Raw genomic sequence first — 27,728 nt, 5'->3', positions numbered from 1 at the left:
GTAGTCTAAGATCCAGGGGGACTGATAAGAGCCATAAACATGAACTAAACTTAACCGCCATTCATGTTAAGTGAGTGAGAGTAGCGGCCCGGGTCATAATTATTTGTCAACACTGTTTTCCAACAAATGAGGATATACAACTCTCATCTCAATAGAATTAGTGGCAGCTAAACATTGCTCTTGTTTGTATGGCCTGGTTCTTCACTACTCTATGGCAAAATAAAATAATACTGAATATCACATTTGAGAGAGGATTAAAACAAAACATTACTTTGAGATCAGGGGTCCATTTTTAGTATTTTCTTTGTTATAGGTTGTTAGGCAAATCTCCACGGCAACAAAACAGGAAGGACACAAAAATGGTTAAGAATCAAAGTCACACCAAACCAAAGGGAGACGAGGCCAGAACACAGTGCAGAGCGAGATCACAGTGGAGAGGAGGACATGTTAAAGCTCCACTACGTAGTTTTGGGAATAAAAAAACAAAAATAAGACCAAGAACAATTAGCTACTAATGCTAATAGGGCTGGGCGTGAGTAATCCATTACTCGCCGTCTCAACAGACCTCGACTGGTTTTTGTGTGTGCTCGGTTTTTTCTTTTCTTTAATTGGTTACCACTAGGGATGTTCGATATTGGCTTTTTTACCGATATCCGATATACCGATATTGTCCAACTCTTAATTTCCGATACCGATATCAACCGATACCGATATATGTGGGGTTCCCCCCCCAAAAAACTTAATCATTTCAGGTAATTAACATTACATATCTCCTGTTGTGGAATTAACACAACATTATGCATACTTTTGACAATAAATAAAATAAGAATTTGTTCTTACTTGCTTGCCTGGGTAAATAAAGGTTAAAGAAATGTAAAAGAAAAAAAAGATAAAAAGATAAAAAAAATTGGAAAACCGATACAGATAATTTCCGATATTACATCTTAATGCCAATATCGGCCGATAATATCGGACATCCCTAGTTACCACTGAATCTTTGTTTGCCACTGAAAGAGAAATCTCGCTCTGAAATCCTGCAAGGTGTGAGTTGTTGCAGGAAGACAACAAGTGGAAGCTGTGGAGCGCAGAGAGCTAACGTCCTCCTGTATCCAGCCTCTCTGCTAACGTTACCGCTGTGGAGCGCGGAGAGCTAACGTCCTCCTGTCTCCAGCCTCTTTGCTAACGTTACCGCTGTGGGGCGCGGAGAGCTAACGTCCTCCTGTCTCCAGCCTCTTTGCTAACGTTACCGCTGTGGAGCGCGGAGAGCTAACGTCCTCCTGTCTCCAGCCTCTTTGCTAACGTTACCGCTGTGGAGCGCGGAGAGCTAACGTCCTCCTGTCTCCAGCCTCTTTGCTAACGTTACCGCTGTGGAGCGCGGAGAGCTAACGTCCTCCTGTATCCAGCCTCTTTGCTAACGTTACCGCTGTGGAGCGCGGAGAGCTAACGTCCTCCTGTCTCCAGCCTCTTTGCTAACGTTACCGCTGTGGAGCGCGGAGAGCTAACGTCCTCCTGTCTCCAGCCTCTCTGCTAACGTTACCGCTGTGGAACGCGGAGAGCTAACGTCCTCCTGTCTCCAGCCTCTCTGCTAACGTTACCGCTGTGGAGTGCGGAGAGCTAACGTCCTCCTGTCTCCAGCCTCTCTGCTAACGTTACCGCTGTGGAGCGCGGAGAGCTAACGTCCTCCTGTCTCCAGCCTCTTTGCTAACGTTACCGCTGTGGAGCGCGGAGAGCTAACGTCCTCCTGTCTCCAGCCTCTTTGCTAACGTTACCGCTGTGGAGCGCGGAGAGCTAACGTCCTCCTGTATCCAGCCTCTTTGCTAACGTTACCGCGAAAAATGTGTTGCACAGCTAGCTTAGCGTTATTTAAAAAGATAAAAACAGCGGTTCTTGTTTGTGCATTTCCAAATTGTAGCATTCATAGACTATTGATACGGACATGCCGCTCCATGGGCGGAGAGACCTGCTGCAGACAGAGTGGAGCTAATCAAATGATTACAAATGGTACCCGTCGTTTGGTTCGACTGACAATAAGCTTTACGCATCGGGTAGACTGCTGTGCATAATGAAATCGGCGTGTGTGCAATATCTCGTTATTGCTTCGGCCATGTGCTTTAAGATACATTCTAAAAATAGATTTCCATAGACAATTACTCAAGCACTACTCGAGTAATTAATGCGAGTACCGGTACGCAATCCGGGAAGACATTAGTCATGCCCATACCTGAATACTAATTAGTTCCTAATGCCCATTTCTTATCTCAACACAAATCCAAGAAATTACCTTTAGAATCCACGTTGAAGCATACATTGGTTGTATTGTAAATGTGACGGCAGTGTGGGAGCACCACAGACAGCTGTTAGCTTCATAGGGGTGTTCCAGGGGAGCCTCCTCTTTATAGTAGATATATAGTATTATACACGATTTGGACTTTTCAGAGGTTCAAATTCTTATCCCAAAAACTACGTAGCGCAGCTTTTAGACACACACCACACCGGGGTGGCCGAGCCCAATGCAGGAGAGAAAAACAAAAGAAACACTGAGTTGAATTAGATACCTGATGTAAAAATCAAAATACAAACTTCTCTTCCTTGAATGCAAACCAAAGAGGAGAGGAGGGAGAGGAGAAGGCAACAGAGTTAAATAGTGTTGGATATATATACGCTACCAGACCACGCTCACATGGATCCAGGGGTTCACCAGCCACATCGTGGCTTTCTTCACGCCCCAAGGTAGCCTCCTTCTTAAGAATTGTTAAAGACTGATTGATCGAAGACTAATTTGAGAAACCTGTAAGCGCCTGCAGGAAACTATGTATCGTACGAGAACTTATGGGGGCAGAGTAGGGATTTGTGCGCGGGAAGTCGATGGTTCATTGAGAGGGAGGGTCCTAAGCTGCGTGATTTTTTTTCCCCCGTAGCCTCTGTGAAGGAAGACGCTCTTTGATTGCAGCGAAGAAGAAAAAGACGCTCTCTGATTGGCTAACCCTAACTCTAAGCATAACCACGTTGAAAAAATGCCTAAGCATAACCACTTCGAAAGAGGGCCTAAGCATAACCACTTCGAAAGAATGCCTAAGCATAACCACTTCAAAAGAATGCCTAAGCATAACCACTTCGAAAGAGGGCCTAAGCATAACCACTTCGAAAGAATGCAGAGAATATATGTACAAGGCGGAAGAGACCCTTCGGAGCTAAACCAGTCAGAGAGGGTATTTTCTTCTTCGCTGTACGCGGCCTAGCCAATCAGAGAGCGTAGTCGGAAACAGAGGCTACGGAAAAGAATCACGCTCCTAAGCTTCCATTTGCTGTAATGTTGCAGTGAATTATCACCGATAGGAAGTTCATTAGTTCAATGTTTGTGACATTATTTTCTGCATAATATAATATATATAAAAAAAATTATCCTCGCAACTTTCTGGGTGGCGTTGCCGTCTCCAGTATGTCCTGCATGTCAAACACGCAACCAATCGGTTGGGTTTTCAAGTGTCACAAAAACTCATTTAGATACTCGTCATCAGACCCTTGACGTTAATACAATACAGTCTTGAGTATGAGATGAATTGAAGACAAGCGAGACTAAGAGTGCGGCAGAACTTACCAGCCACCGACAACATTTTCAATTCAAGCTTCATATTAGGACCGGGAGGTATATAGAATAGGAAGGTATATAGATTTTTACTATAGCGTAGTCCATGCTAAATACATATTGTAAAAATAAATTATACAAAAATAATATTGTTAAGTTAATTGTTCCTTAACAATTAGCATTTAAAAAAATAATAATAATTAAATAGCACCATGACAGTTGTATCACAAGATATTGAAGATGATGACATAAAAAACATCACATTGTAATTTGGACTGGAAAACGAAATAACAATAATATTGAAGAAAAGATATTACGATATCGCCCAGCTCTACTTGGTTCAATATTACACTTACTGTAGACTTCTTGTATATTTTTTTACTGTATATTTTATTCTATTCTTAGGCAATTTGTTTTGTTATTCTTATTCGTGACTTTGTTCTGTCTAAATGTTTAATGTGAGCGATTTGTAGTGTCAAATTTCCCTCGGGATGATTAAAGTATTTCTATTCTCGTGTGTGTGTGTGTGTGTGTGTGTGTGTGTGTGTGTGTGTGTGTGTGTGTGTGTGTGTGTGTGTGTGTGTGTGTGTGTGTGTGTGTGTGTGTGTGTGTGTGTGTGTGTGTGTGTGTGTGTGTGTGTGTGTGTGTGTGTGTGTGTGTGTATGTGTGTGTGTGTGTGTGTGTGTGTGTGTGGACTAGCTGCTGTCATGTGTCTGTCTTAGACTAACAGTACAGAGACACAGTGGAGAAACGATCAGGCTGGAGCCAGAACCAGACAAACAGACGTGCTTCAGGTACAAGACAGACAGAAACATCTGCATACACATCTGCATGCAGCAGCACAACACAGAACACCACAAAACAAACCTTGTAGATGCAGAATAAATGACTAAATGTTGTGTTTGCAGAATAAATGACCAAATGTTGTGTTTGCAGAATAAATGACTAAATGTTGTGTTTGCAGAATAAATGACCAAATGTTGTGTTTGCAGAATAAATGACTAAATGTTGTGTTTGCAGAATAAATGACTAAATGTTGTTTGCAGAATAAATGACTAAATGTTGTGTTTGCAGAATAAATGACTAAATGTTGTGTTTGCAGAATAAATGACTAAATGTTGTGTTTGCAGAATAAATGACTAAATGTTGTGTTTGCAGAATAAAGGACTAAATGTTGTTTGCAGAATAAATGACTAAATGTTGTGTTTGCAGAATAAATGACTAAATGTTGTGTTTGCAGAATAAATGACTAAATGTTGTGTTTGCAGAATAAATGACTAAATGTTGTGTTTGCAGAATAAAGGACTAAATGTTGTTTGCAGAATAAATGACTAAATGTTGTTTGCAGAATAGAAATCTAAACGTTGTGTTTGCAGAATAAATGTCTAAATGTTGTTTGCAGAATAAATGACTAAATGTTGTTTGCAGAATAAATGACTAAATGTTGTGTTTGCAGAATAAATGACTAAATGTTGTGTTTGCAGAATAAATGACTAAATGTTGTGTTTGCAGAATAAATGACTAAACGTTGTTTGCAGAATAAAAGTCTTAAACGTTGTTTGCAGAATAAATGTCTAAACGTTGTTTGCAGAATAAAAGTCTAAACGTTGTTTGCAGAATAAAAGTCTAAACGTTGTTTGCAGAATAAAAGTCTAAACGTTGTTTGCTCGTCACCACAGTGTGCCTCTGTTATACAAAACAATTTGTTTGCAGAATAAATAAATGTCTAAATGTTAGGGGTGTAACGGTACACAAAAAACACGGTACGGCACGTACCTCGGTTTTGAAGTCAAGGTTCGGTACGGGTTTTCGGTACAGCGGGGGAAAGTGTTCCACTCAGGGGTGATGTGATGTAGTGTGCAGTAACTAATTGTACTTGTAGGGCTGTCAACGAATATTCTATATTGAAATTAATAATAATAATAAAAAACTAAAAATAATTATATTACATTGTGAAAAAAAACAGCCCCCAGTGGGCTGTCGTTAGTGGTTAACATACCGTATTCGTTCGGTACACAGCCGTTCGGTACGGTACGGTACACACTGAAACGGTTCGGTACGGATACGTGTACCTTCACACCCCTACTAAACGTTGTTTGCAGGATAAATATCTAAACGTTGTTTGCAGAATAAAAGTCTAAAACGTCGTCGTCGCCGCAGTGTGCCTCTATGTTATACAAAACAATTTGCACCCATACAGTATATATACACATACAGGTTGCGCACGCAAACACATTGCAATAATAGATACACAGTAAGTGAAAGTGTCTTAACCTCTTCTGCTTGTAGGTGAGCATGGCCTCCGAGATGGGGAACTGGTGAGACACGGTGGCCCCGGCCAGGTACTGCACCACGCGGCCAGCCACGTCGATGTTGTCTGTCAGGACCACACACACACACACACAGGCACAGACACACACACGCACGCACACACACGCACGCACGCACACACACACACCCAGGCACACAGGCACAGACACACACACACAGTTATGTAATGCTGCAGTTAATTGTGTGTCCTGTGTTCCAGGTAGATTGGCAGCAAAATCAGCCAATCGAGACGCTGCCTGCAGTGTGCTTATAACCCTTTCACTACCACACGGTTAACCCTTTCACTGTGACAATACGGAAGGCCACATGACAAAGGGTTAGCCCTTTCACTACCACAATACAGAAGGTTAACCCTTTACTATCACACTACAGAACTGTCTGTAGTGTGATAGTAAAGGGTTAACCTTCTGTAGTGTGGTAGTGAAAGGGTTAAAAGGCTGTCTCTCTCTCTCTCTCTCTCTCTCTATGGATACCGTCTACCATGGCGCGCTGAGATTTAGCACAAAGTCCTTACTCACCACTGTACTTTGTATTCTCGGGTGGGATGGTCTGCCCTGTCCACCCGCAGACTCGACCATTGGCATATCCGTATTTATAAGGCTATCCTTGGACTGCTGCCAACTTACCTACAGATGTACATTCTTCTGGTTAAATAATATATATATATATATTTTTTTTAAAACACCACACTTTACCCTTTATTCACAGTAGTTGTATTAATTAGGGGTGTAACGATGCGACCTCACAACGATTAATTTAGATTACGATTATTCAGGCATTCAATGCATCATGAAATCTCTTCATTTGACCACGATTCGATTCGATTAATTTTCTATTCATTCTATTCAGTTAATTCCCCAAAAGAAATTTAATACACAAATGTGTCTGGGGGAACTGATTCACTCAGCATGAATGGACTATAGGTCAATAAAAACAATACACAAAAAAAATTACATAAAAGAAAAAAAATATATATATTATTTTTATTTAGATTAATTTCGATTATATTCTAACATTCCCTGTAACACACACGTGCACACACAGTTACTTCAGGTCCACTGTTGATCCAGAGCAGTCCTGGTTTTATTTATCTCAATGTTAAGGTCTGAGTCTAGTGATTTTCCTCTTTTCAGTGGTAATGTTTATAAACACTGTAGTAAAATGTACTTTCACTGCATTTAAAAAAAAAGTTTGAAAATGTTTAAATTCAATCTACAAATCTTAACTAATTCTTGATGAATTGAAAATGGAGGACCCTGATGTAACCAAGACGAAAGTATTTCTCTGGTCTTCGTCCTCTTAGCAGTTGTTTGTATTGAGCTGTACTGTATTGCACCCATTCTGAAATCTGTATAATAACGTTTTCAATCAATCAAACAAAGCACGATTACAAGTAAACATAGCTTAGCAGTTATTCAATAAAACGGATTGAAATCTAAAGGGATTGAAGTCCATTAACAATGAGGCCTCCTGTACAAGTGGATCTGACTGAACAGCACTGGGTTGAATCCAACTAGAATAGAGTCAATTAATGAACAGGCCTACTGTACTATCACTGCCCTGTTCTGTGCGTGTGTGTGTGTGTCCTTGTCTTCCTATTGTTGTGGGGCCTAAATGTCCCGACGAGTGATGACAATGTTGTTGTTGTTGTTGTTGTTGTTGTTGTTGTTGTTGTTGTTGTTGTTGTTGAAGAAACATGAGTCAGTCCCCAAGGAAAAGGGGCTATTGTAGGGTTAGGATAAAGGTTAGGGTTAGGCATGTAGACATTATGATTAAGGTTAGGGGAATGAATGTAAGTCTATGGAATGCCCCCACAACGCATTAAAACATGGCTGTGTGTGTGTGTGCGTGCGTGCGTGTATGTATATACAACAGTATGTGTACCGGTATGTCTGTGTGTGTGACTCTGAGTGTGTGCACACATCTGTGTGTGTGTGTGTGTCTTTGGGTGAATGCTTCCTTCATCAATCTCCTCCAGACAGGTCACAGGGGCAAGAACAGTGTCTGGACCAATTCTCCAGATCAGAACAGGTCTCAGCTGCCCCGCCCCATCGCTCAGTCTGTGACCTCGTCTCTTCCTCTTTCACGCCTGGCTGAACATCAGACACACACACCTGCTGTCCGTCTCTACAGGCCTAAAGGCGCCCCACCATCCCTGCTCTGTCTCCAGGAGCTCTGTCTCCAGAAGGTTAACCCTTTCACTAGCACACTACAGAAGGTTAACCTTTCACTACCACACTACAGAATGGTAACCTTTCACTACCACACTACAGAAGGTTAACCCTTTCACTACCACACTACAGAAGGTTAACCCTTTCACTAGCACACTACAGAAGGTTAACCCTTTCACTACCACACTACAGAATGGTAACCTTTCACTAGCACACTACAGAAGGTTAACCCTTTCACTAGCACACTACAGAAGGTTAACCTTTCACTAGCACACTACAGAAGGTTAACCCTTTCACTACCACACTACAGAAGGTTAACCCTTTCACTACCACACTACAGAAGGTTAACCTTTTCACTACCACACCACAGAAGGTTAACCCTTTCACTAGCACACTATAGAAGGTTAACGCTTTCACTACCACACTACAGAAGGTTAACCCTTTCACTACCACACTACAGAAGGTTAACCCTTTCACTACCACACTACATAAGGTTAACCCTTTCACTACCACACTACAGAAGGTTAACCCTTTCACTAGCACACTACAGAAGGTTAACCCTTTCACTACCGCACTACAGAAGGTTAACCTTTCACTACCACACTACAGGTTAACCTTTCACTAGCACACTACAGAAGGTTAACCCTTTCACTACCACACTACAGAAGGTTAACCTTTCACTACCACACTACAGAAGGTTAAAGCTTTCACTACCACACTACAGAAGGTTAACCCTTTCACTACCACACTACAGAAGGTTAAAGCTTTCACTACCACACTACAGAAGGTTAACCCTTTCACTACCACACTACAGAAGGTTAAACATTTCACTAGCACACTACAGGTTAACCTTTCACTAGCACACTACAGAAGGTTAACCCTTTCACTACCACACTACAGAAGGTTAACCTTTCACTACCACACTACAGAAGGTTAACCCTTTCACTACCACACTACAGAAGGTTAACCTTTCACTAGCACACTACAGAAGGTTAACCTTTCACTACCACACTACAGAAGGTTAACCTTTCACTAGCACACTACAGAAGGTTAACCTTTCACTACCACACTACAGAAGGTTAACACTTTCACTAGCACACTACAAAAGGTTAACCCTTTCACTAGCACACTACAGAAGGTTAACCTTTCACTAGCACACTACAGAAGGTTAACCTTTCACTAGCACACTACAGAAGGTTAACCCTTTCACTACCACACTACAGAATGTTAACCCTTTCACTACCACACTACAGAAGGTTAACGCTTTCACTACCACACTACAGAAGGTTAACCCTTTCACTACCACACTACAGAAGGTTAACGCTTTCACTACAGAAGGTTAACCCTTTCACTACCACACTACAGAAGGTTAACCTTTCACTAGCACACTACAGAAGGTTAACGCTTTCACTACCACACTACAGAAGGTTAACACTTTCACTACCACACTACAGAAGGTTAACCCTTTCACTAGCACACTACAGAAGGTTAACGCTTTCACTACCACACTACATAATGTTAACCCTTTCATTACAACTACAGACGGTTAACCCTTTCACTAGCACACTACAGAAGGTTAACCTTTCACTACCACACTACAGAAGATTAACCTTTCACTACCACACTACAGAAGGTTAACCCTTTCACTACCACACTACAGGCGGTTAACCCTTTCACTACCACACTACATAATGTTAACCCTTTCACTACCACACTACAGATGGTTAACCTTTCACTACCACACTACAGCAGGTTAACCTTTCACTACCACACTACATAATGTTAACCCTTTCACTACCACACTACAGAAGATTAACCATTTCACTACCACACTACAGAAGGTTAACCTTTCACTACCACACTACATACTGTTAACCCTTTCACTACCACACTACAGCGGGTTAACCTTTCACTACCACACTACATGTTAACCCTTTCACTACCACACTACATAATGTTAACCCTTTCACTACCACACTACAGAAGATTAACCTTTCACTACCACACCACCCGTCAGTACCTGAGGAGGTCAGTCAGTACCTGAGGTCAGAGGTCGGTCAGTCAACACCTGAGAACAGTGAGGTCAGAGGTCAGTCAGTGTACCTGAGGTGGGCCGTTCCGTCCTGCAGAACAGATCCCTCCACGCTGTGTCCATGAAGATGCTGTTGAACTTGCTGTCGAAGGAGGCCACGTACTTAGCCAGGGGATGAGAACCTGAAGGGAGGGAGACGCACCGACACGGCTCCGTGAGGTTAGGGACCGAACAGTGATTAGGCTCGTGCCGGAGCCGGGTCCCCAACGTAATCTGGAACCGGCCGGCGCGCTCACACCGGGAATAATTGGTTCGGAACATGACGGAGGCTTTAATTCGGCCCTCTAAGAAAACACTGAGTGAGCACCGATTTTTCATGTTCCGAACCAATTGTTCCCGGTGTGAACGCACCGTTCAGGTACCGGTTCCGGCCGGTGTGAAAGGTCTATGAGAGAAACAAGAATCACTAGTACATCGGCCGATATATCAAGAATAAATCCAATCTGTTACCGTCACTGAACTACACAGACTAAAGATGATCCGGTTGAGGTCATTGGACAATGACGATCGAGACGCCAGTATAAAAATAACATCCTTCTAGGTGTGAAATGTTGATTTATTTTGCACATAATGGTAAAATGGACTGCATGCATATAGTGCTTTTTATCCAAATCACTTTACACATCCACCCATTCACTCACACACCGATGGCGGAGGCAACCATGCAAGGTGCCAACCTGCTCATCGGGAGCAGTTAGGTTAGGGGGTGAAGTGTCTTGCTCAAGGACACTTCGACACACTGCCGGAAGGAGCGGGAATCAAACCGGGAACCTTCTGAATATCGAGACAACTGCTCTACCTCCTGAGACACTGTCACCCCTAATAATAATCTCACACATATCCAAAACTCTAAACGGTTTTGCACACATTCATTGATTTTTGAGTTACTAAGACTAAATGACTTTGAATATGGCCACCAGTGATGTCATCGGAGACGATGAAATGATAGCAAGACCTTGTCTTAAAGGGACTACCTTTATTTATATTTAGTTATTTAGATGACCGCTTTTATAAAAAGCGACTTACAAGTTCTGTATGCATCTATTCGAAAGGCAACCGGTTTATGCGTTTTGCTAATCTGATTGGCCACTGACGTTTCTGGTCATGTGACATGTGCGCCCAATCGCGTGACGCGCCCATTTACGCCTCGAACAGCAGCAAACTACCTAACGCCTAGTTTATCACTGGTTAAGCTTAGGCGACTCTTTCGAAGTTGGTTATGGTTAGAGTTTGGAATCAGGGCTGGCGTTCTATTGCCCTGCTCTAAGACAAACTCTAACCATAACCAACTTCGAAAGAGTGCCTAAGCTTAACCGGCGAAAGAACTTGCCGTCACACGATTGGTGCGACCAGAAACAGCAGTGGCCAATCAGAGCGCAAAACACGAACGCGGAAGCATCAACCGGTTGCCTTTCGAATAGACGCGTTCTGTACAACAAGTCAGCAGGGAGGATAAAACTCTTGGCAGCTAAGGGTCAGCAAGATTGTTAGTCAGACAGTGTCGAACTTGAGTGCTACAGTCTTGAGTGCATAGTAGCATAATTTCTTCCATCATTTCATGGAGCTCTAATGAACACAACAACACAAGGATTCAATCACTGGTGTCCATATTCAAACTAATGTACTCTCAGTAACTGTCAAACTAAAACAATGTAAGTAAGTAAGTAAGTAAGTATTGTGTTTGTGCGGACCTGTTCTCCCAAACTGGTCAGCAAATGACTGTTTTCATTTTTACGTTATTATTATTATTATTATTTTTTTTTAAACATTGATCTTAACTGATCACTGTGACTTTTTTGCTTTTATCGTTATATATGCCTATGTTTGTGTACAGCACTTTGAGCTACATGACATGTATGAAAGGTGCTTTATGAAAGGTGCTTTATAAAAACAAACTGGTCAGACTACTGCTTGACCTTACTCCTAGAACCCACCTCACCCCTGCCCACTTTGACAACCTAGGATGGCTTAGAGTAGACGACAGAGTACAGCAACTAGCAATGGGCCTGGTCTACAAGATACACTACACGACCAAGGTACCCATGTACATGTCAAAATACTTCCCAAAGGTCAGTGAATACCACGATCACAACACCAGAGGGAGCTCCACAAATCATGTTAAACCCAGATTCGGCTCAAATAAGGGACTAAACACGTTTCGCAAGTATGCCACATCAATGTGGAACGCCCTACCCAAAGCTGTAAAGGAATGTGGATCACTACCCACTTTCAAAACCTCTCTCAAGGGACACCTACGGGAGACTGCAATTCAACACTGGCCCCTGTAAATATCCTAACCCAACCCCCTCCAATGTACAGTCATTTACCTAGTATGGTTTTGTCAATAGTCCAATGTACAATTTTGTTTGTTTGTACAGTGTCTCCTCCCCCCCCCCTCAATGTACAGTTTTGCTTGTTTATACAGTGTGCCCCCCCCCCCACCTCCAATGTAAATTACCCAGTATGGTTGTCAATATCCCAATGTACCCAACCCCCCCCACCCAACCTCCTCCAATGTACAGTTTCTACGTCAAATGTATATACTCCCTTTTCGTGACTCCTTCTGTATCACAAACAGTACTGTATTTGCAAATCTGGTATGTCATAAATGTATAGATGTAGCAGTACTGACTATCTGTATGTCATGTATGTCATAAATGTCCTGATGAATTGAAAATGGGGGACCCTGATGTAAACAAGACGAAAGTCTTTCTCTGGTCTGCATCCCCTTAACAATTGTGTGTATTGAACTGTACTGTATTGTACCCATTCTGCAATCTGTTAATAAAGTTTTCAATCAATCAATCAATCAACCCCTCCCCATCATATGTATATACTCTGTCAGGATCTAGGGGTAACAGTACTGTATATTTTAATACCGCTTATGTCACAAATGTATCAGTACTAAATACCTATATGTCCCTATGCCATAAATGTCATGTATGTTGTGTATGTCATAAATGTCTATATGAATTGAAAATGGGGGACCCTGATGGAAACAAGACAAACGTCTTTCTCAGGTCTGCATCCCCTTAACTCTTTCAGTGCCACTCACGAGATTTCTCGTGTTTTTTTATAGGTGGTTGCTAGCCACTCACGAGATTTCTCGGAATTTTTTTTTTTTTTTTTTTTTTTTTTTTGCGATCTGAAAAATTATTGCATCACCCGAGCCTACCCGAGTATTGCCGAGCTGCGCCGGTGATCACTGTGGAAAAAAGCGCCCCCTGTCGTCTCCCAGATGACATAAGTGATTTTGGAATGGACTCAATGAAAATGAATGGGGAAAAAAATCCGGTACTCCACATTTTCCAGTTCACTGATCCAGCCGGGGTTACTAGAGTTCATTCTGGAGCCTCAGATCCCCGCGGATCAAGTTCAAGTTCAAGTTCAAGTTCTTTAATAGTTGTCATACAGAAGTACAGAATACTTTCATACAAAATGCTTCTTACTGTTACGCTCCAGAGACTGTGCTAGACAAGATAGTATCAAATAACATAATAACATAATATAGCATGAATTTAGAAGAGGCAGAAAATGAGGTCACAGTTGTTCGGTATAGACATATGTACAATGTTCTGAGTTACCATATAATATACAATACACAACTATGCAGTGTACTAATGTACAGTACTATCTAGTGCAAAGCAGAAATGGGATGAGGTACAATTTTAGGTACAATTTACAGTAAGGTGTACGAGTTGTAGTGCAATCCTTCATCCATAAATATAAAGTGTGGGGAGTGGGTGCTACAGTGTGTTTGTTTAAAGTGGGTGTGTGCTATAAAGTGTGTGTAGTGGGTGCTACAGTGTGTTTGTTTAAAGTGAGTGTGTGCGTGTGGATGTGTGTGCTATGTGTGTTTGGTGGTTGTTGTTGTGTAGTGTTCATTCATTGTTCGTTTAGCAGCCTGATGGCCTGGGGATAGAAGCTACTTCTGAGTCTTTCTGTGCTCGCCTTGAGACTCCTGTATCGCTTGCCTGACGGCAGCAGTTCAAAGAGGCAGTTGTTCGGGTGGCTCGAGTCCTTAATAATTCTCTTAGCCTTCCCCTTGCAACGCTTGTAGTAAATGTTCTGGAGGGTGGGGAGCCCCCCTCCAATTGTGCGTTCGGCTGAACGTGTCACTCTTTGTAGTCTGCTTTGGTCTTTTGCAGTGCTATTCCCAAACCAGGAGGTGATGTTGCCGGTCAAGATGCTCTCTATTGTACATGAGTAGAAGTTCTTAAGGATCTTCTGGCTGACTTGGAACTTCCTTAGGCGCCTGAGGAAGTAGAGGCGTTGTCGTGCCTTCTTCACCACACTGTTAATGTGTATGGTCCATTTCAAGTCCTCGGATATGTGGGCTCCGAGGTACTTGAAGCTGTTGACTCTCTCAACCGGTGCCCCGTCGATGCTGAGGGGGCTGTAGTCCTTGACCCCCGACCTCCTGAAGTCCACAATCATCTCCTTTGTTTTGCTGACGTTCAGGGAGAGGCTGTTTTCCTGGCACCATCCCGCCAGGACCTTGACCTCTTCCAGGTAGGCCCTCTCGTCGTTGGCAGAGATCAGGCCCACCACCACTGTGTCGTCAGCAAATTTGACGATTGTATTGCTACTCCGCTGAGCCACACAGTCGTGTGTGTACAGGGAGTAGAGGAGGGGACTCAGAACACAGCCCTGGGGGGCCCCTATGTTGAGGGTGATGGATGAGGAGGTGCAGTTGCCTGCTCTCACCACCTGGGGTCTGCCAGTCAGGAAGTCCAAGACCCACTGGCAGAGGTCATAGCCCAAGCCCAGGTCCCTGAGCTTGGCTATGAGTATGGAGGGGACTATGGTATTGAATGCCGAGCTGTAGTCGATGAATAGCATTCTCACATAGTTCCCCTGCCTCTTGTCCAGGTGTGATGCTGCTGTGTGCAGCACATGGGATATGGCGTCCTCCGTGGACCTGTTGGGGCGGTATGCAAATTGCAGGGGGTCCATGTTGATGGGGAGGGAGGAGCAGATGTAGCCCTTTACTAGCTTCTCAAAGCACTTCATGGCTATGGAGGTGAGAGCTACAGGGCGGTAGTCGTTGAGGCAAGCAGGCTTGGATTTTTTGGGTACAGGGATAATAGTGGACTTCTTCAGGCAGGTGGGGATGACAGCCTGTTCTAAGGACAGGTTAAATATGTCAGTGAATACTGGGGCCAGTTGGTCGGCACAGACTTTTAGGACGCGGCCGGGGATGCCGTCCGGACCTGCTGCCTTCCTGATATTCACTTTTTTAAAGGTCCGCCTCACCTCATGCTCTGTTACCCTGAACACTGCGCCTCCATCAGCAGCCGACCCCCCCCCCCCCCATTGCCGAGGCTTGTGAGCTGGTGTTGTTATTACCAGCATCAAACCTCGCATAGAAGGTATTGAGGTCGTTTGCTAAGGAGATGTCACTGTTCAGTTTGAGGGAGGCGCCTTTGTAGTCTGTCATCGTTTTGAGCCCCTGCCACATAGCTCTAGAGTCAGCTTGTTCAAACTGGAGTTCAATTTTATCCCTGTAGCGCCGTTTGGCCTCTGACACTGTCCTCCTTACGTTGTGTTGCGCCACCTTGTGGTCGTTCATGTTGCCTGCCACTAGGCATGGAGAACCACTGTGTCGCGTTGGATCCATACACGTATCGATTTTTTCGAATGGTGATCAGGAATTGGAATATACCAGTTGGATACCATCTGATGTCAGGTAAGGACTCTATGTTATCAGTGGTAGGATAATCAGAGTAAGTTTGATGAAGTTATAAGCTGTTTTGTGAAATCTCTTCTTTCGTTTTCACTGTAAAAGTCCGAGAGGAAATCAACGAGGCGATTATCCGCGCGCGGCCGTAATGTGCGTGCGTGCACGTATAATATTGATCATCTAGCGTTTATTTGAAAACGATTCATAAAAAGGCCGACGAATATCAACGTTGTGGAATATTCCACTAAAAGACGATTTTCATAGAATGCTCCAGAATGAGTTGTTTTTTATATCAAAACGGGGGCTTTTCTAACTGCTCTGAAACGGCAACGACGCGATAAAAAAACAATCTGCCTTCACAGCACTGTCTGGAACATAGTCTTTGATAATGCGATGGCAGATTAGACACATAGCCATAATTTAAAACATAGATTAGGCGATATTAACGTTAACATTGGCGCCGATGGTGGCATTCAAGCGGTAAAACGGAAAACCAGGCGTGGCATTGAAAGAGTTAACAATTGTATGTATTGAGCCGTACTGTATTGTACCCATTCTGCAATCTGTTAAATAAAGTTTTCATTCATTCATTCACACTTACTAAAACAATGTGTGCAAAAACGGTCTAGACTTTTTGCATGTGTGCGAGATCATGTGCAAAATAAAATCAGCGTTGTTGTTGTTTGCGAAGCGCCCCTTTAGGTGAAAGACAAGCCCCATTTAAGTGAAAGGGACGGCCCTTTAGGTGAAAGACACGCCCCATTTAAGTGAAAGACATGCCCCTTTACGTGAAACACGGCCCTTTAAGTGAAATACACACCCATTTAAGTTAAATACACGCCCATTTATGTGAAATACACTCCCCATTTAAGTGAAAGGCACTGCCCTTTAAGTGAAAGACACGCCCCTTTAAGTGAAAGGCACATATATCAGATTTTTTATATTTTATTATAATAAGAAATAAAATAAGAAATAACAATTCAGTACATTTATATCTATGTGTTAATTTGTTACATTTAGTTTCACTAAGTTAGGAAAGTAATGTTTTAAGTCAAGCCTGATGTTGCCTTGCACAAAAGAATGATCCCAGTCTCTTCCACACAGTGAGGCATACAGTTTATTAATTAAATGAATGAAGTTTATTGTGATCCTTTACAATTCTTAACACATTGGTTGCCAACAACGAGATTTCTCGTTATTGGCCGCCATTCGTTGGTTGCCAATAAAGAGATTTCTCGTTATTTAATCGTTATTTCTTTTATTAGCGATATCCATTCATTTTTCATCCGTCCAGCCTTAACGTTATCATTGGGAATGGCTCTGAGCTCGAAAAGGGCAAATACCGCCCCCTATCGTCTCCCGGATGGTAATGCACATCATTGGATTGTATTGAGTGAAAAAGTGCATCAGAGAAAAACTCCGGTCCAGGGTTTTCCCATCTCTGGCAAGCAGTGTCTGTTACCAGATTTACTGGCGAGGCTCGGAGCAGCTTTCGATTATGCGTTTCGGACTATAACGTTGGATCAATAAACACGATCAATATTTGGAATGGCAATCAGGAATTGGATTCATCTTTTTGCAGAACATCTGACCTGCGGTAAGGAATCTATGTTACCAGTTTTGGGTTAATCAGAGTTGTTTTTCACAGCGTTCACAACGTGTGTGTGTGTGTGTGGCGTTAGGCGCTGAGCGTGGCACAAATAAATGATTTTTCAGCCCGCTTTTGTATCGTGCATAAGAACACAAATACTCTTGATAATCTAGCGTTTATTTGAAAACTATTCATAAATCAGCCGGAAAATGAAAACGTGTTTTGTGTATTCCAGTAAATGGCTATTTTCACGGAATCTTTTTTTCTTTCTAGAAATCTCCAAAACTATACTTGTATTCAAAACGGTATAAAACGGAAATGTACTGATGAAAAAACAATCCGTTTCATACATGTTGACTGCAAGCAAGTCATTGATAAGCGACGGGTGTATTAGACACATAATTTAAGATATAGTTTAATCGCTCGCAAATGTGCTCGTCCTCCCATTGATTAACGTGCTGGCATCCAAGCGATAAATCGTCATATCCGGCTGGCAACCAATGTGTTAAAAACAAAATATATTTTAATATACATTTAAAAAAAAAATTGGAATTTCTTTTTAACTTTTTTGAAACAAAGTTTGAACAATGGGTATCGGTATCGGCCGATACCCAAACCCAGGTATCGGTATCGGGACTGAAAAAGTCGGATCGGTGCATCCCTAGTCCCAGGTCAGCGCTCCATGTGAGACACACGGTTTGGAACAGACCAGCTGACTCACCGATAGGGATGACCAGGAAGCGGATGTAGCTCAGCCAGTCGGGCGTCTTGTTGGCCAGCTGCTCCACAAAGAAGCGCAGGATGGTGCTGAGGTAACTCTGGTCCCCTGCCACCGCCACCTTGATGGTGGGAGGGGTCTGAGCGTTGCAGTTACAGCTGGAACACAGAGAGACAGTTGTGCTGTTTTGACGTGTAAAGAACCTCAGGATGGTGCCGAGGTAACTCTGGTTACCCTGCCAGTTGTGCTGTTTTTGACGTGTTAGGCTACAGAGTCGTGGCTGGTTCTTTAATGCTCTGATTACATATGGGTGAGAAAGAGAGAATTTATTTTTCTTTCACTTCAATTATTATTAGGGATGCTCGATATTGGCTTTTTTACCGATACCGATATACCGATATTGTCCAACTCTTAATTTCCGATACCGATATCAACCGATACCGATATATGCAGGGTTCCCCCCCCTGTAATTTCAGGTAATTAACATTACATATCTCTTGTTGTGGAATTAACACAACATTATGCATACTTTTGACAATACATAAAATCAGAATTTGTTCTTACTTGCTTGCCTGGGTAAATAAAGGTTATAGAAATATAAAATCTTCTTTTATTTTTATTTTTCCGATATCACATTTTAATGCCGATATCGGCCGATAATATCGGTAGGCTGATAATATCGGACATCCCTAATTATTATTATTGTTATTTTCATCTTGTTTATTTGTTTGCTCACCAGTTTGTTTGTTTGTTGTTCCAAATAGATCTTTGTTCAAATGTTTTTTCTTTTTGTTGAATGTTTTAATTAATATGTTGTTGTTGTATGCTTTGGCAATGTACGATGCACCATGTCAATACAGAGAGAGAGGAAGAGAGAGGAATAGAGAGAGAGAGAGAGAGAGAGAGAGAGAGAGAGAGAGAGAGAGAGAGAGAGAGAGAGAGAGAGAGAGAGAGAGAGAGGGAGAGAGGGAGAGAGGGGGGAGAGATTAATAGAGAGAGGAAGAGAGAGAGAGAGAGGGGAGAGATGAAGAGAGAGAGAGAGAGAGGGGGAGAGATAGCGAGAGAGATATAAGGGGGAGAGAGATGGGGAGAGAGAGATAGAGAGAGAAAGGGGGAGAGATAGCGGGGAGAGAGAGAGAAGGGCTGAGAGAGATAGAGAGAGATATAAGGGGGGAGAGAGAAAGAGGGGGATATAGAAAGAGGAAAAGAGGGGGATTAATGAGAGAGAGCAGAAGGGGAAGATATAAAGAGGAAAAGAGGGGGAGAGATGAGAGATAAAGAGGGGGAGATACGAGTGCGAGAGAGATAGAGGATAAAGACAGAACATACAGTAGTTATGAGATGTGGCTCGATTGTTCATTAAGTTGATCAGTGTGTATGTGGTCGCTCTGTAAATCCTTGAAACAGACTCATGTTATTATACTGTATATACATTATGTATGTATGCTGTGTATCAGCCTGGAGGCCAACTGAGCACATTGTGTAACTAAAGGTCAGTACTGAATTAATTTACATTGGATGCAATATCTGAATGCATTTACATCATTTGTGTTCCAATGTGTATGTTCGTGTGTGTCTCTCTCTCTCTCTCTCTCTCTCTCTCTCTCTGTTTCTTTGTGTGAGAATGTGTGTGAGTGAGTGTGTGTGTATATATATATATATATATATATATATATATATATATATATATATATATATATATATATATATATGTGTGTGTGACTCACAATCTCTGTATGCGTGTGACGATGGTGTTGAAGGCAGCCTGAACATCAGCAGCAGAGCAGGTCGAGACGATAGGCTGAGCCTGACCATGGAGAACCTCTGCCACATACTGTATGGAGAGATAGACACATAGACAGATAGACAGACAGACAGACACATAGATAGATAGATAGATAGACAGACAGACAGACAGACAGACAGACAGACAGACAGACAGACAGACAGAGAGGGGGAAATGGTGAGACAGGTCAGTCAGTGGACTACATCACCCAGCATGCCTTCTGACCTCTAAACCCGTCAGGGCATTTTCTATGTCTGTCTTGGCTGACATGGGCAACACACACACATATACACAAATACACAAACCTGTCCCTGCCATTCCATGGTATTGATTAGGATGATGCTCTCTGGAAGGCGCTCGTCCGAGATCAGGATCTGGTTCAGTTGGTCATACACCGACTTCCTGGGAACCTGGACCAATCACAATGACAGGATCAGAGAACAGCCCAGCCCTGTGTTTTTATCGTTGAAGCCCGACGTGCAGCAGTGCCACTGTTAGAGTAAATAAAGATTATAAACTAACCGATGTGATGAGCTGATTTTATAGAACAAAATAGACCGTCTGATCGAGTCAGTGAACCAACATGATTGAGACATAATCCATTTTTTTCTTGATTAACACAATGGACGCCAGACCCGACATAAGTCGGGTTAACTCGCCATCGCTTGAGCGCCAAACCCGAGAAAAGTTGGGTTTTGGTCGTTATTTCTTTTATTCGCTATTTCCATTCATAATTCATCCATCCAGCCTGATGTTATCATTGGGAATGGGTCTGCGATCGCAAACGTCCAATACCGCCCGCCGCCTAACGCCTTGCAGCCGCTATTGTACTCCATTTGAAACGATGTGGCTTGGTGTCTGGGCCGAGCTGCGGCGTGCGGGCGGGGTACCTGTAAACTACTCGGGCAAGGCAAGCGCTTATAACGGATGCATCGACGAGGGTCGGGCCCCCCCCCCCACGTTCATGTTCAATGCTGGATTACGTTGGAAAAACGATCGCGATCAGTACTCAGAATGGCGATCAGATAATTGGAATATTCTTTTCGGGACAGATCCGGGTCTATGTAAGGAATATATGATATCAATATTGCGTTGATCCGAAAATTCCTTCAAGCTGATCAGGGCGTGTGTGTGTGGTGTGTGTGTGTGGCGTGTTCCGTTGGTAGCGATCAAAGCACGGAGGGGCGCCCCCCCCCCCCCCCCCCCGAAACATAATACCGATAATCTAGCGTTGATTTCAGATTGATTGTCGATCCAAGCGAGGAATGGCACGATTTATAGTGAAATGCAGTAAAACGCTGTTTGGCGGCGTTTCCTGGGATTACACAGAATTACTCTAAAACTATACTCATATTCACCACGGTATAAAACGGAAATGTGTGGATGAAAAAATTATCTGTTTTTTTGCATATTGACCGGAAGAAGCTCAATGACAATCGACTATATTATTAGATCCATAGCTATAATATTTAATATAGTTTTAGCACTGCAAACACCGGCATGTATCCCCATTCATTACAGCGCTGGCACACACGGCCATACGCCCACAGCGACCTCTGGCGCTGGACCTGTTAAAGAGATATCCTTTAAAAAAAATATATATATTTAGCTGTGTTTACCTGTAGTGAGCTAGCTGTGTTTACCTGTAGTGAGCTAGCTGTGTTTACCTGTAGTGAGCTAGCTGTGTTTACCTGTAGTGAGCTAGCTGTGTTTACCTGTGGTGAGCTAGCTGTGTTTACCTGTAGTGAGCTAGCTGTGTTTACCTGTAGTGAGCTAGCTGTGTTTACCTGTAGTGAGCTAGCTGTGTTTACCTGTAGTGAGCTAGCTGTGTTTACCTGTAGTGAGCTAGCTGTGTTTACCTGTAGTGAGCTAGCTGTGTTTACCTGTAAGCTAGCTGTGTGTACCTGTAGTGAGCTAGCTGTGTTTACCTGTAGTGAGCTAGCTGTGTGTACCTGTAGTGAGCTAGCTGTGTTTACCTGTAGTGAGCTAGCTGTGTTTACCTGTAGTGAGCTAGCTGTGTTTACCTGTAGTGAGCTAGCTGTGTGTACCTGTAGTGAGCTAGCTGTGTGTACCTGTAGTGAGCTAGCTGTGTTTACCTGTAAGCTAGCTGTGTGTACCTGTAGTGAGCTAGCTGTGTTTACCTGTAAGCTAGCTGTGTGTACCTGTAGTGAGCTAGCTGTGTGTACCTGTAGTGAGCTAGCTGTGTGTACCTGTAGTGAGCTAGCTGTGTGTACCTGTGGTGAGCTAGCTGTGTGTACCTGTGGTGAGCTAGCTGTGTGTACCTGTAGTGAGCTAGCTGTGTGTACCTGTGGTGAGCTAGCTGTGTTTACCTGTAGTGAGCTAGCTGTGTGTACCTGTAGTGAGCTAGCTGTGTGTACCTGTAGTGAGCTAGCTGTGTGTACCTGTAGTGAGCTAGCTGTGTGTACCTGTAGTGAGCTAGCTGTGTGTACCTGTAGTGAGCTAGCTGTGTGTACCTGTGGTGAGCTAGCTGTGTGTACCTGTAGTGAGCTAGCTGTGTGTACCTGTAGTGAGCTAGCTGTGTGTACCTGTAGTGAGCTAGCTGTGTGTACCTGTAGTGAGCTAGCTGTGTGTACCTGTGGTGAGCTAGCTGTGTTTACCTGTGGTGAGCTAGCTGTGTGTACCTGTAGTGAGCTAGCTGTGTTTACCTGTAGTGAGCTAGCTGTGTTTACCTGTAGTGAGCTAGCTGTGTGTACCTGTAGTGAGCTAGCTGTGTTTACCTGTAGTGAGCTAGCTGTGTGTACCTGTAGTGAGCTAGCTGTGTGTACCTGTAGTGAGCTAGCTGTGTGTACCTGTAGTGAGCTAGCTGTGTTTACCTGTAGTGAGCTAGCTGTGTTTACCTGTAAGCTAGCTGTGTGTACCTGTAGTGAGCTAGCTGTGTGTACCTGTAGTGAGCTAGCTGTGTGTACCTGTAGTGAGCTAGCTGTGTTTACCTGTAGTGAGCTAGCTGTGTTTACCTGTAGTGAGCTAGCTGTGTGTACCTGTAAGCTAGCTGTGTGTACCTGTAGTGAGCTAGCTGTGTTTACCTGTAGTGAGCTAGCTGTGTTTACCTGTAAGCTAGCTGTGTGTACCTGTAGTGAGCTAGCTGTGTGTACCTGTAGTGAGCTAGCTGTGTGTACCTGTAGTGAGCTAGCTGTGTTTACCTGTAGTGAGCTAGCTGTGTTTACCTGTAGTGAGCTAGCTGTGTGTACCTGTAGTGAGCTAGCTGTGTTTACCTGTAGTGAGCTAGCTGTGTTTACCTGTAGTGAGCTAGCTGTGTGTACCTGTAAGCTAGCTGTGTGTACCTGTAGTGAGCTAGCTGTGTTTACCTGTAAGCTAGCTGTGTGTACCTGTAGTGAGCTAGCTGTGTGTACCTGTAGTGAGCTAGCTGTGTGTACCTGTAGTGAGCTAGCTGTGTGTACCTGTAGTGAGCTAGCTGTGTGTACCTGTAGTGAGCTAGCTGTGTTTACCTGTAGTGAGCTAGCTGTGTTTACCTGTAGTGAGCTAGCTGTGTGTACCTGTAGTGAGCTAGCTGTGTGTACCTGTAGTGAGCTAGCTGTGTTTACCTGTAGTGAGCTAGCTGTGTGTACCTGTAGTGAGCTAGCTGTGTGTACCTGTAGTGAGCTAGCTGTGTGTACCTGTAGTGAGCTAGCTGTGTTTACCTGTAGTGAGCTAGCTGTGTTTACCTGTAGTGAGCTAGCTGTGTTTACCTGTAAGCTAGCTGTGTTTACCTGTAGTGAGCTAGCTGTGTTTACCTGTAGTGAGCTAGCTGTGTTTACCTGTAGTGAGCTAGCTGTGTGTACCTGTAGTGAGCTAGCTGTGTGTACCTGTAGTGAGCTAGCTGTGTTTACCTGTAGTGAGCTAGCTGTGTTTACCTGTAGTGAGCTAGCTGTGTTTACCTGTAGTGAGCTAGCTGTGTTTACCTGTAGTGAGCTAGCTGTGTTTACCTGTAGTGAGCTAGCTGTGTTTACCTGTGGTGAGCTAGCTGTGTTTACCTGTAGTGAGCTAGCTGTGTTTACCTGTAGTGAGCTAGCTGTGTTTACCTGTAGTGAGCTAGCTGTGTTTACCTGTAGTGAGCTAGCTGTGTGTACCTGTAGTGAGCTAGCTGTGTTTACCTGTAGTGAGCTAGCTGTGTTTACCTGTAGTGAGCTAGCTGTGTGTACCTGTAGTGAGCTAGCTGTGTTTACCTGTAGTGAGCTAGCTGTGTTTACCTGTAGTGAGCTAGCTGTGTTTACCTGTAGTGAGCTAGCTGTGTGTACCTGTAGTGAGCTAGCTGTGTGTACCTGTAGTGAGCTAGCTGTGTTTACCTGTAGTGAGCTAGCTGTGTGTACCTGTAGTGAGCTAGCTGTGTTTACCTGTAGTAAGCTAGCTGTGTGTACCTGTAGTGAGCTAGCTGTGTTTACCTGTAGTGAGCTAGCTGTGTTTACCTGTAGTGAGCTAGCTGTGTTTACCTGTAGTGAGCTAGCTGTGTTTACCTGTAGTGAGCTAGCTGTGTTTACCTGTAGTGAGCTAGCTGTGTGTACCTGTAGTGAGCTAGCTGTGTGTACCTGTGGTGAGCTAGCTGTGTTTACCTGTAGTGAGCTAGCTGTGTGTACCTGTAGTGAGCTAGCTGTGTGTACCTGTAGTGAGCTAGCTGTGTTTACCTGTAGTGAGCTAGCTGTGTGTACCTGTAGTGAGCTAGCTGTGTTTACCTGTAGTGAGCTAGCTGTGTTTACCTGTAGTGAGCTAGCTGTGTTTACCTGTAGTGAGCTAGCTGTGTTTACCTGTAGTGAGCTAGCTGTGTTTACCTGTAGTGAGCTAGCTGTGTGTACCTGTAGTGAGCTAGCTGTGTTTACCTGTGGTATGAGTCTGGATTCCGGGGAGCACTCGCTGTCCATGCTGCACGTCCTGTCGCTCTGGGCCTTGGAGTTCTGCCGGTCCTTCATCGAGGTGCTGCGAGGCCGCCGGTGGAGACGATTCTCCATTTTACTGATGGTAGAGAGAGAAAGACCACAAGATACTCAGAGAGAGAGACACACAGACCACAAGATACTCAGAGAGAGAGAGAGAGACACACAGACCACAAGATACTCAGAGAGAGAGACACACAGACCACAAGATACTCAGAGAGAGACACACAGACCACAAGATACTCAGAGAGAGACACACAGACCACAAGATACTCAGAGAGAGAGAGAGACACACAGACCACAAGATACTCAGAGAGAGAGACACACAGACCACAAGATACTCAGAGAGAGAGACACACAGACCACAAGATACTCAGAGAGAGAGAGACACACAGACCACAAGATACTCAGAGAGAGAGACACACAGACCACAAGATACTCAGAGAGAGAGACACACAGACCACAAGATACTCAGAGAGAGAGAGAGACACACAGACCACAAGATACTCAGAGAGAGAGACACACAGACCACAAGATACTCAGAGAGAGAGACACACAGACCACAAGATACTCAGAGAGAGAGACACACAGACCACAAGATACTCAGAGAGAGACACACAGACCACAAGATACTCAGAGAGAGAGACAAACAGACCACAAGATACTCAGAGAGACACACAGACCACAAGATACTCAGAGAGAGACACACAGACCACAAGATACTCAGAGAGAGAGACACACAGACCACAAGATACTCAGAGAGAGAGAGAGACACACAGACCACAAGATACTCAGAGAGAGAGACAAACAGACCACAAGATACTCAGAGAGACACACAGACCACAAGATACTCAGAGAGAGACACACAGACCACAAGATACTCAGAGAGAGAGACACACAGACCACAAGATACTCAGAGAGAGAGAGAGACACACAGACCACAAGATACTCAGAGAGAGAGACACACAGACCACAAGATACTCAGAGAGAGAGACACACAGACCACAAGATACTCAGAGAGAGACACACAGACCACAAGATACTCAGAGAGAGAGACACACAGACCACAAGATACTCAGAGAGAGAGACACACAGACCACAAGATACTCAGAGAGAGACACACAGACCACAAGATACTCAGAGAGAGAGACAAACAGACCACAAGATACTCAGAGAGACACACAGACCACAAGATACTCAGAGAGACAAACAGACCACAAGATACTCAGAGAGAGAGACACACAGACCACAAGATACTCAGAGAGAGAGACAAACAGACCACAAGATACTCAGAGAGACACACAGACCACAAGATACTCAGAGAGAGAGACACACAGACCACAAGATACTCAGAGAGAGAGACACACAGACCACAAGATACTCAGAGAGAGAGAGACACACAGACCACAAGATACTCAGAGAGAGAGACACACAGACCACAAGATACTCAGAGAGAGAGACACACAGACCACAAGATACTCAGAGAGAGACACACAGACCACAAGATACTCAGAGAGACAAACAGACCACAAGATACTCAGAGAGAGAGACACACAGACCACAAGATACTCAGAGAGACACACAGACCACAAGATACTCAGAGAGAGAGACACACAGACCACAAGATACTCAGAGAGAGAGAGACACACAGACCACAAGATACTCAGAGAGAGAGACACACAGACCACAAGATACTCAGAGAGAGAGACACACACAGACCACAAGATACTCAGAGAGAGAGAGACACACAGACCACAAGATACTCAGAGAGAGAGAGAGACACACAGACCACAAGATACTCAGAGAGAGAGAGACACACAGACCACAAGATACTCAGAGAGAGAGAGACACACACAGACCACAAGATACTCAGAGAGAGAGAGAGACACACAGACCACAAGATACTCAGAGAGAGAGAGAGACACACAGACCACAAGATACTCAGAGAGAGAGAGAGACACACAGACCACAAGATACTCAGAGAGAGAGAGACACACAGACCACAAGATACTCAGAGAGAGAGACACACAGACCACAAGATACTCAGAGAGAGACACACAGACCACAAGATACTCAGAGAGAGAGACAAACAGACCACAAGATACTCAGAGAGACACACAGACCACAAGATACTCAGAGAGACAAACAGACCACAAGATACTCAGAGAGACACACAGACCACAAGATACTCAGAGAGAGACACACAGACCACAAGATACTCAGAGAGAGAGACACACAGACCACAAGATACTCAGAGAGAGAGAGAGACACACAGACCACAAGATACTCAGAGAGAGAGACACACAGACCACAAGATACTCAGAGAGAGACACACAGACCACAAGATACTCAGAGAGAGAGACACACAGACCACAAGATACTCAGAGAGAGAGACAAACAGACCACAAGATACTCAGAGAGACACACAGACCACAAGATACTCAGAGAGAGAGACACACAGACCACAAGATACTCAGAGAGAGACACACAGACCACAAGATACTCAGAGAGAGAGACAAACAGACCACAAGATACTCAGAGAGACACACAGACCACAAGATACTCAGAGAGACAAACAGACCACAAGATACTCAGAGAGAGAGACACACAGACCACAAGATACTCAGAGAGAGAGACAAACAGACCACAAGATACTCAGAGAGACACACAGACCACAAGATACTCAGAGAGAGAGACACACAGACCACAAGATACTCAGAGAGAGAGAGACACACAGACCACAAGATACTCAGAGAGAGAGAGACACACAGACCACAAGATACTCAGAGAGAGAGACACACAGACCACAAGATACTCAGAGAGAGAGACACACAGACCACAAGATACTCAGAGAGAGACACACAGACCACAAGATACTCAGAGA

At 43.8% G+C, this 27,728-nt stretch overlaps 1 protein-coding gene across 2 annotated transcripts in view; it reads right to left on the bottom strand.

The window, feature by feature from the left end:
- Positions 1 to 27,728, bottom strand: part of LOC311234052 (phosphofurin acidic cluster sorting protein 1-like) — a 145,554-nt gene that overhangs the window by 21,063 nt on the left and 96,763 nt on the right. The window contains exons 12-18 of one of the 2 annotated variants that reach the window (XM_084321143.1): positions 24,791 to 24,923; positions 20,264 to 20,368; positions 19,900 to 20,006; positions 18,176 to 18,330; positions 10,192 to 10,302; positions 5,861 to 5,963; positions 2,556 to 2,588 (exon numbers count right to left, since the gene is read on the bottom strand). In XM_084321143.1, coding sequence (XP_084177269.1) covers positions 2,556 to 2,588; positions 5,861 to 5,963; positions 10,192 to 10,302; positions 18,176 to 18,330; positions 19,900 to 20,006; positions 20,264 to 20,368; positions 24,791 to 24,923 — 747 coding nt within the window. The remainder of the gene's footprint in view (positions 1 to 2,555; positions 2,589 to 5,860; positions 5,964 to 10,191; positions 10,303 to 18,175; positions 18,331 to 19,899; positions 20,007 to 20,263; positions 20,369 to 24,790; positions 24,924 to 27,728) is intronic. The other variant, XM_084321144.1, reaches the window with a different exon arrangement.

This window comes from Notolepis coatsorum, assembly GCF_963971535.1.
Source record: "Notolepis coatsorum genome assembly, chromosome: 9".
Classification (NCBI taxonomy): Eukaryota; Metazoa; Chordata; class Actinopteri; order Aulopiformes; family Paralepididae; genus Notolepis; species Notolepis coatsorum.
This window is presented reverse-complemented; position numbering and strand designations above follow the sequence as displayed.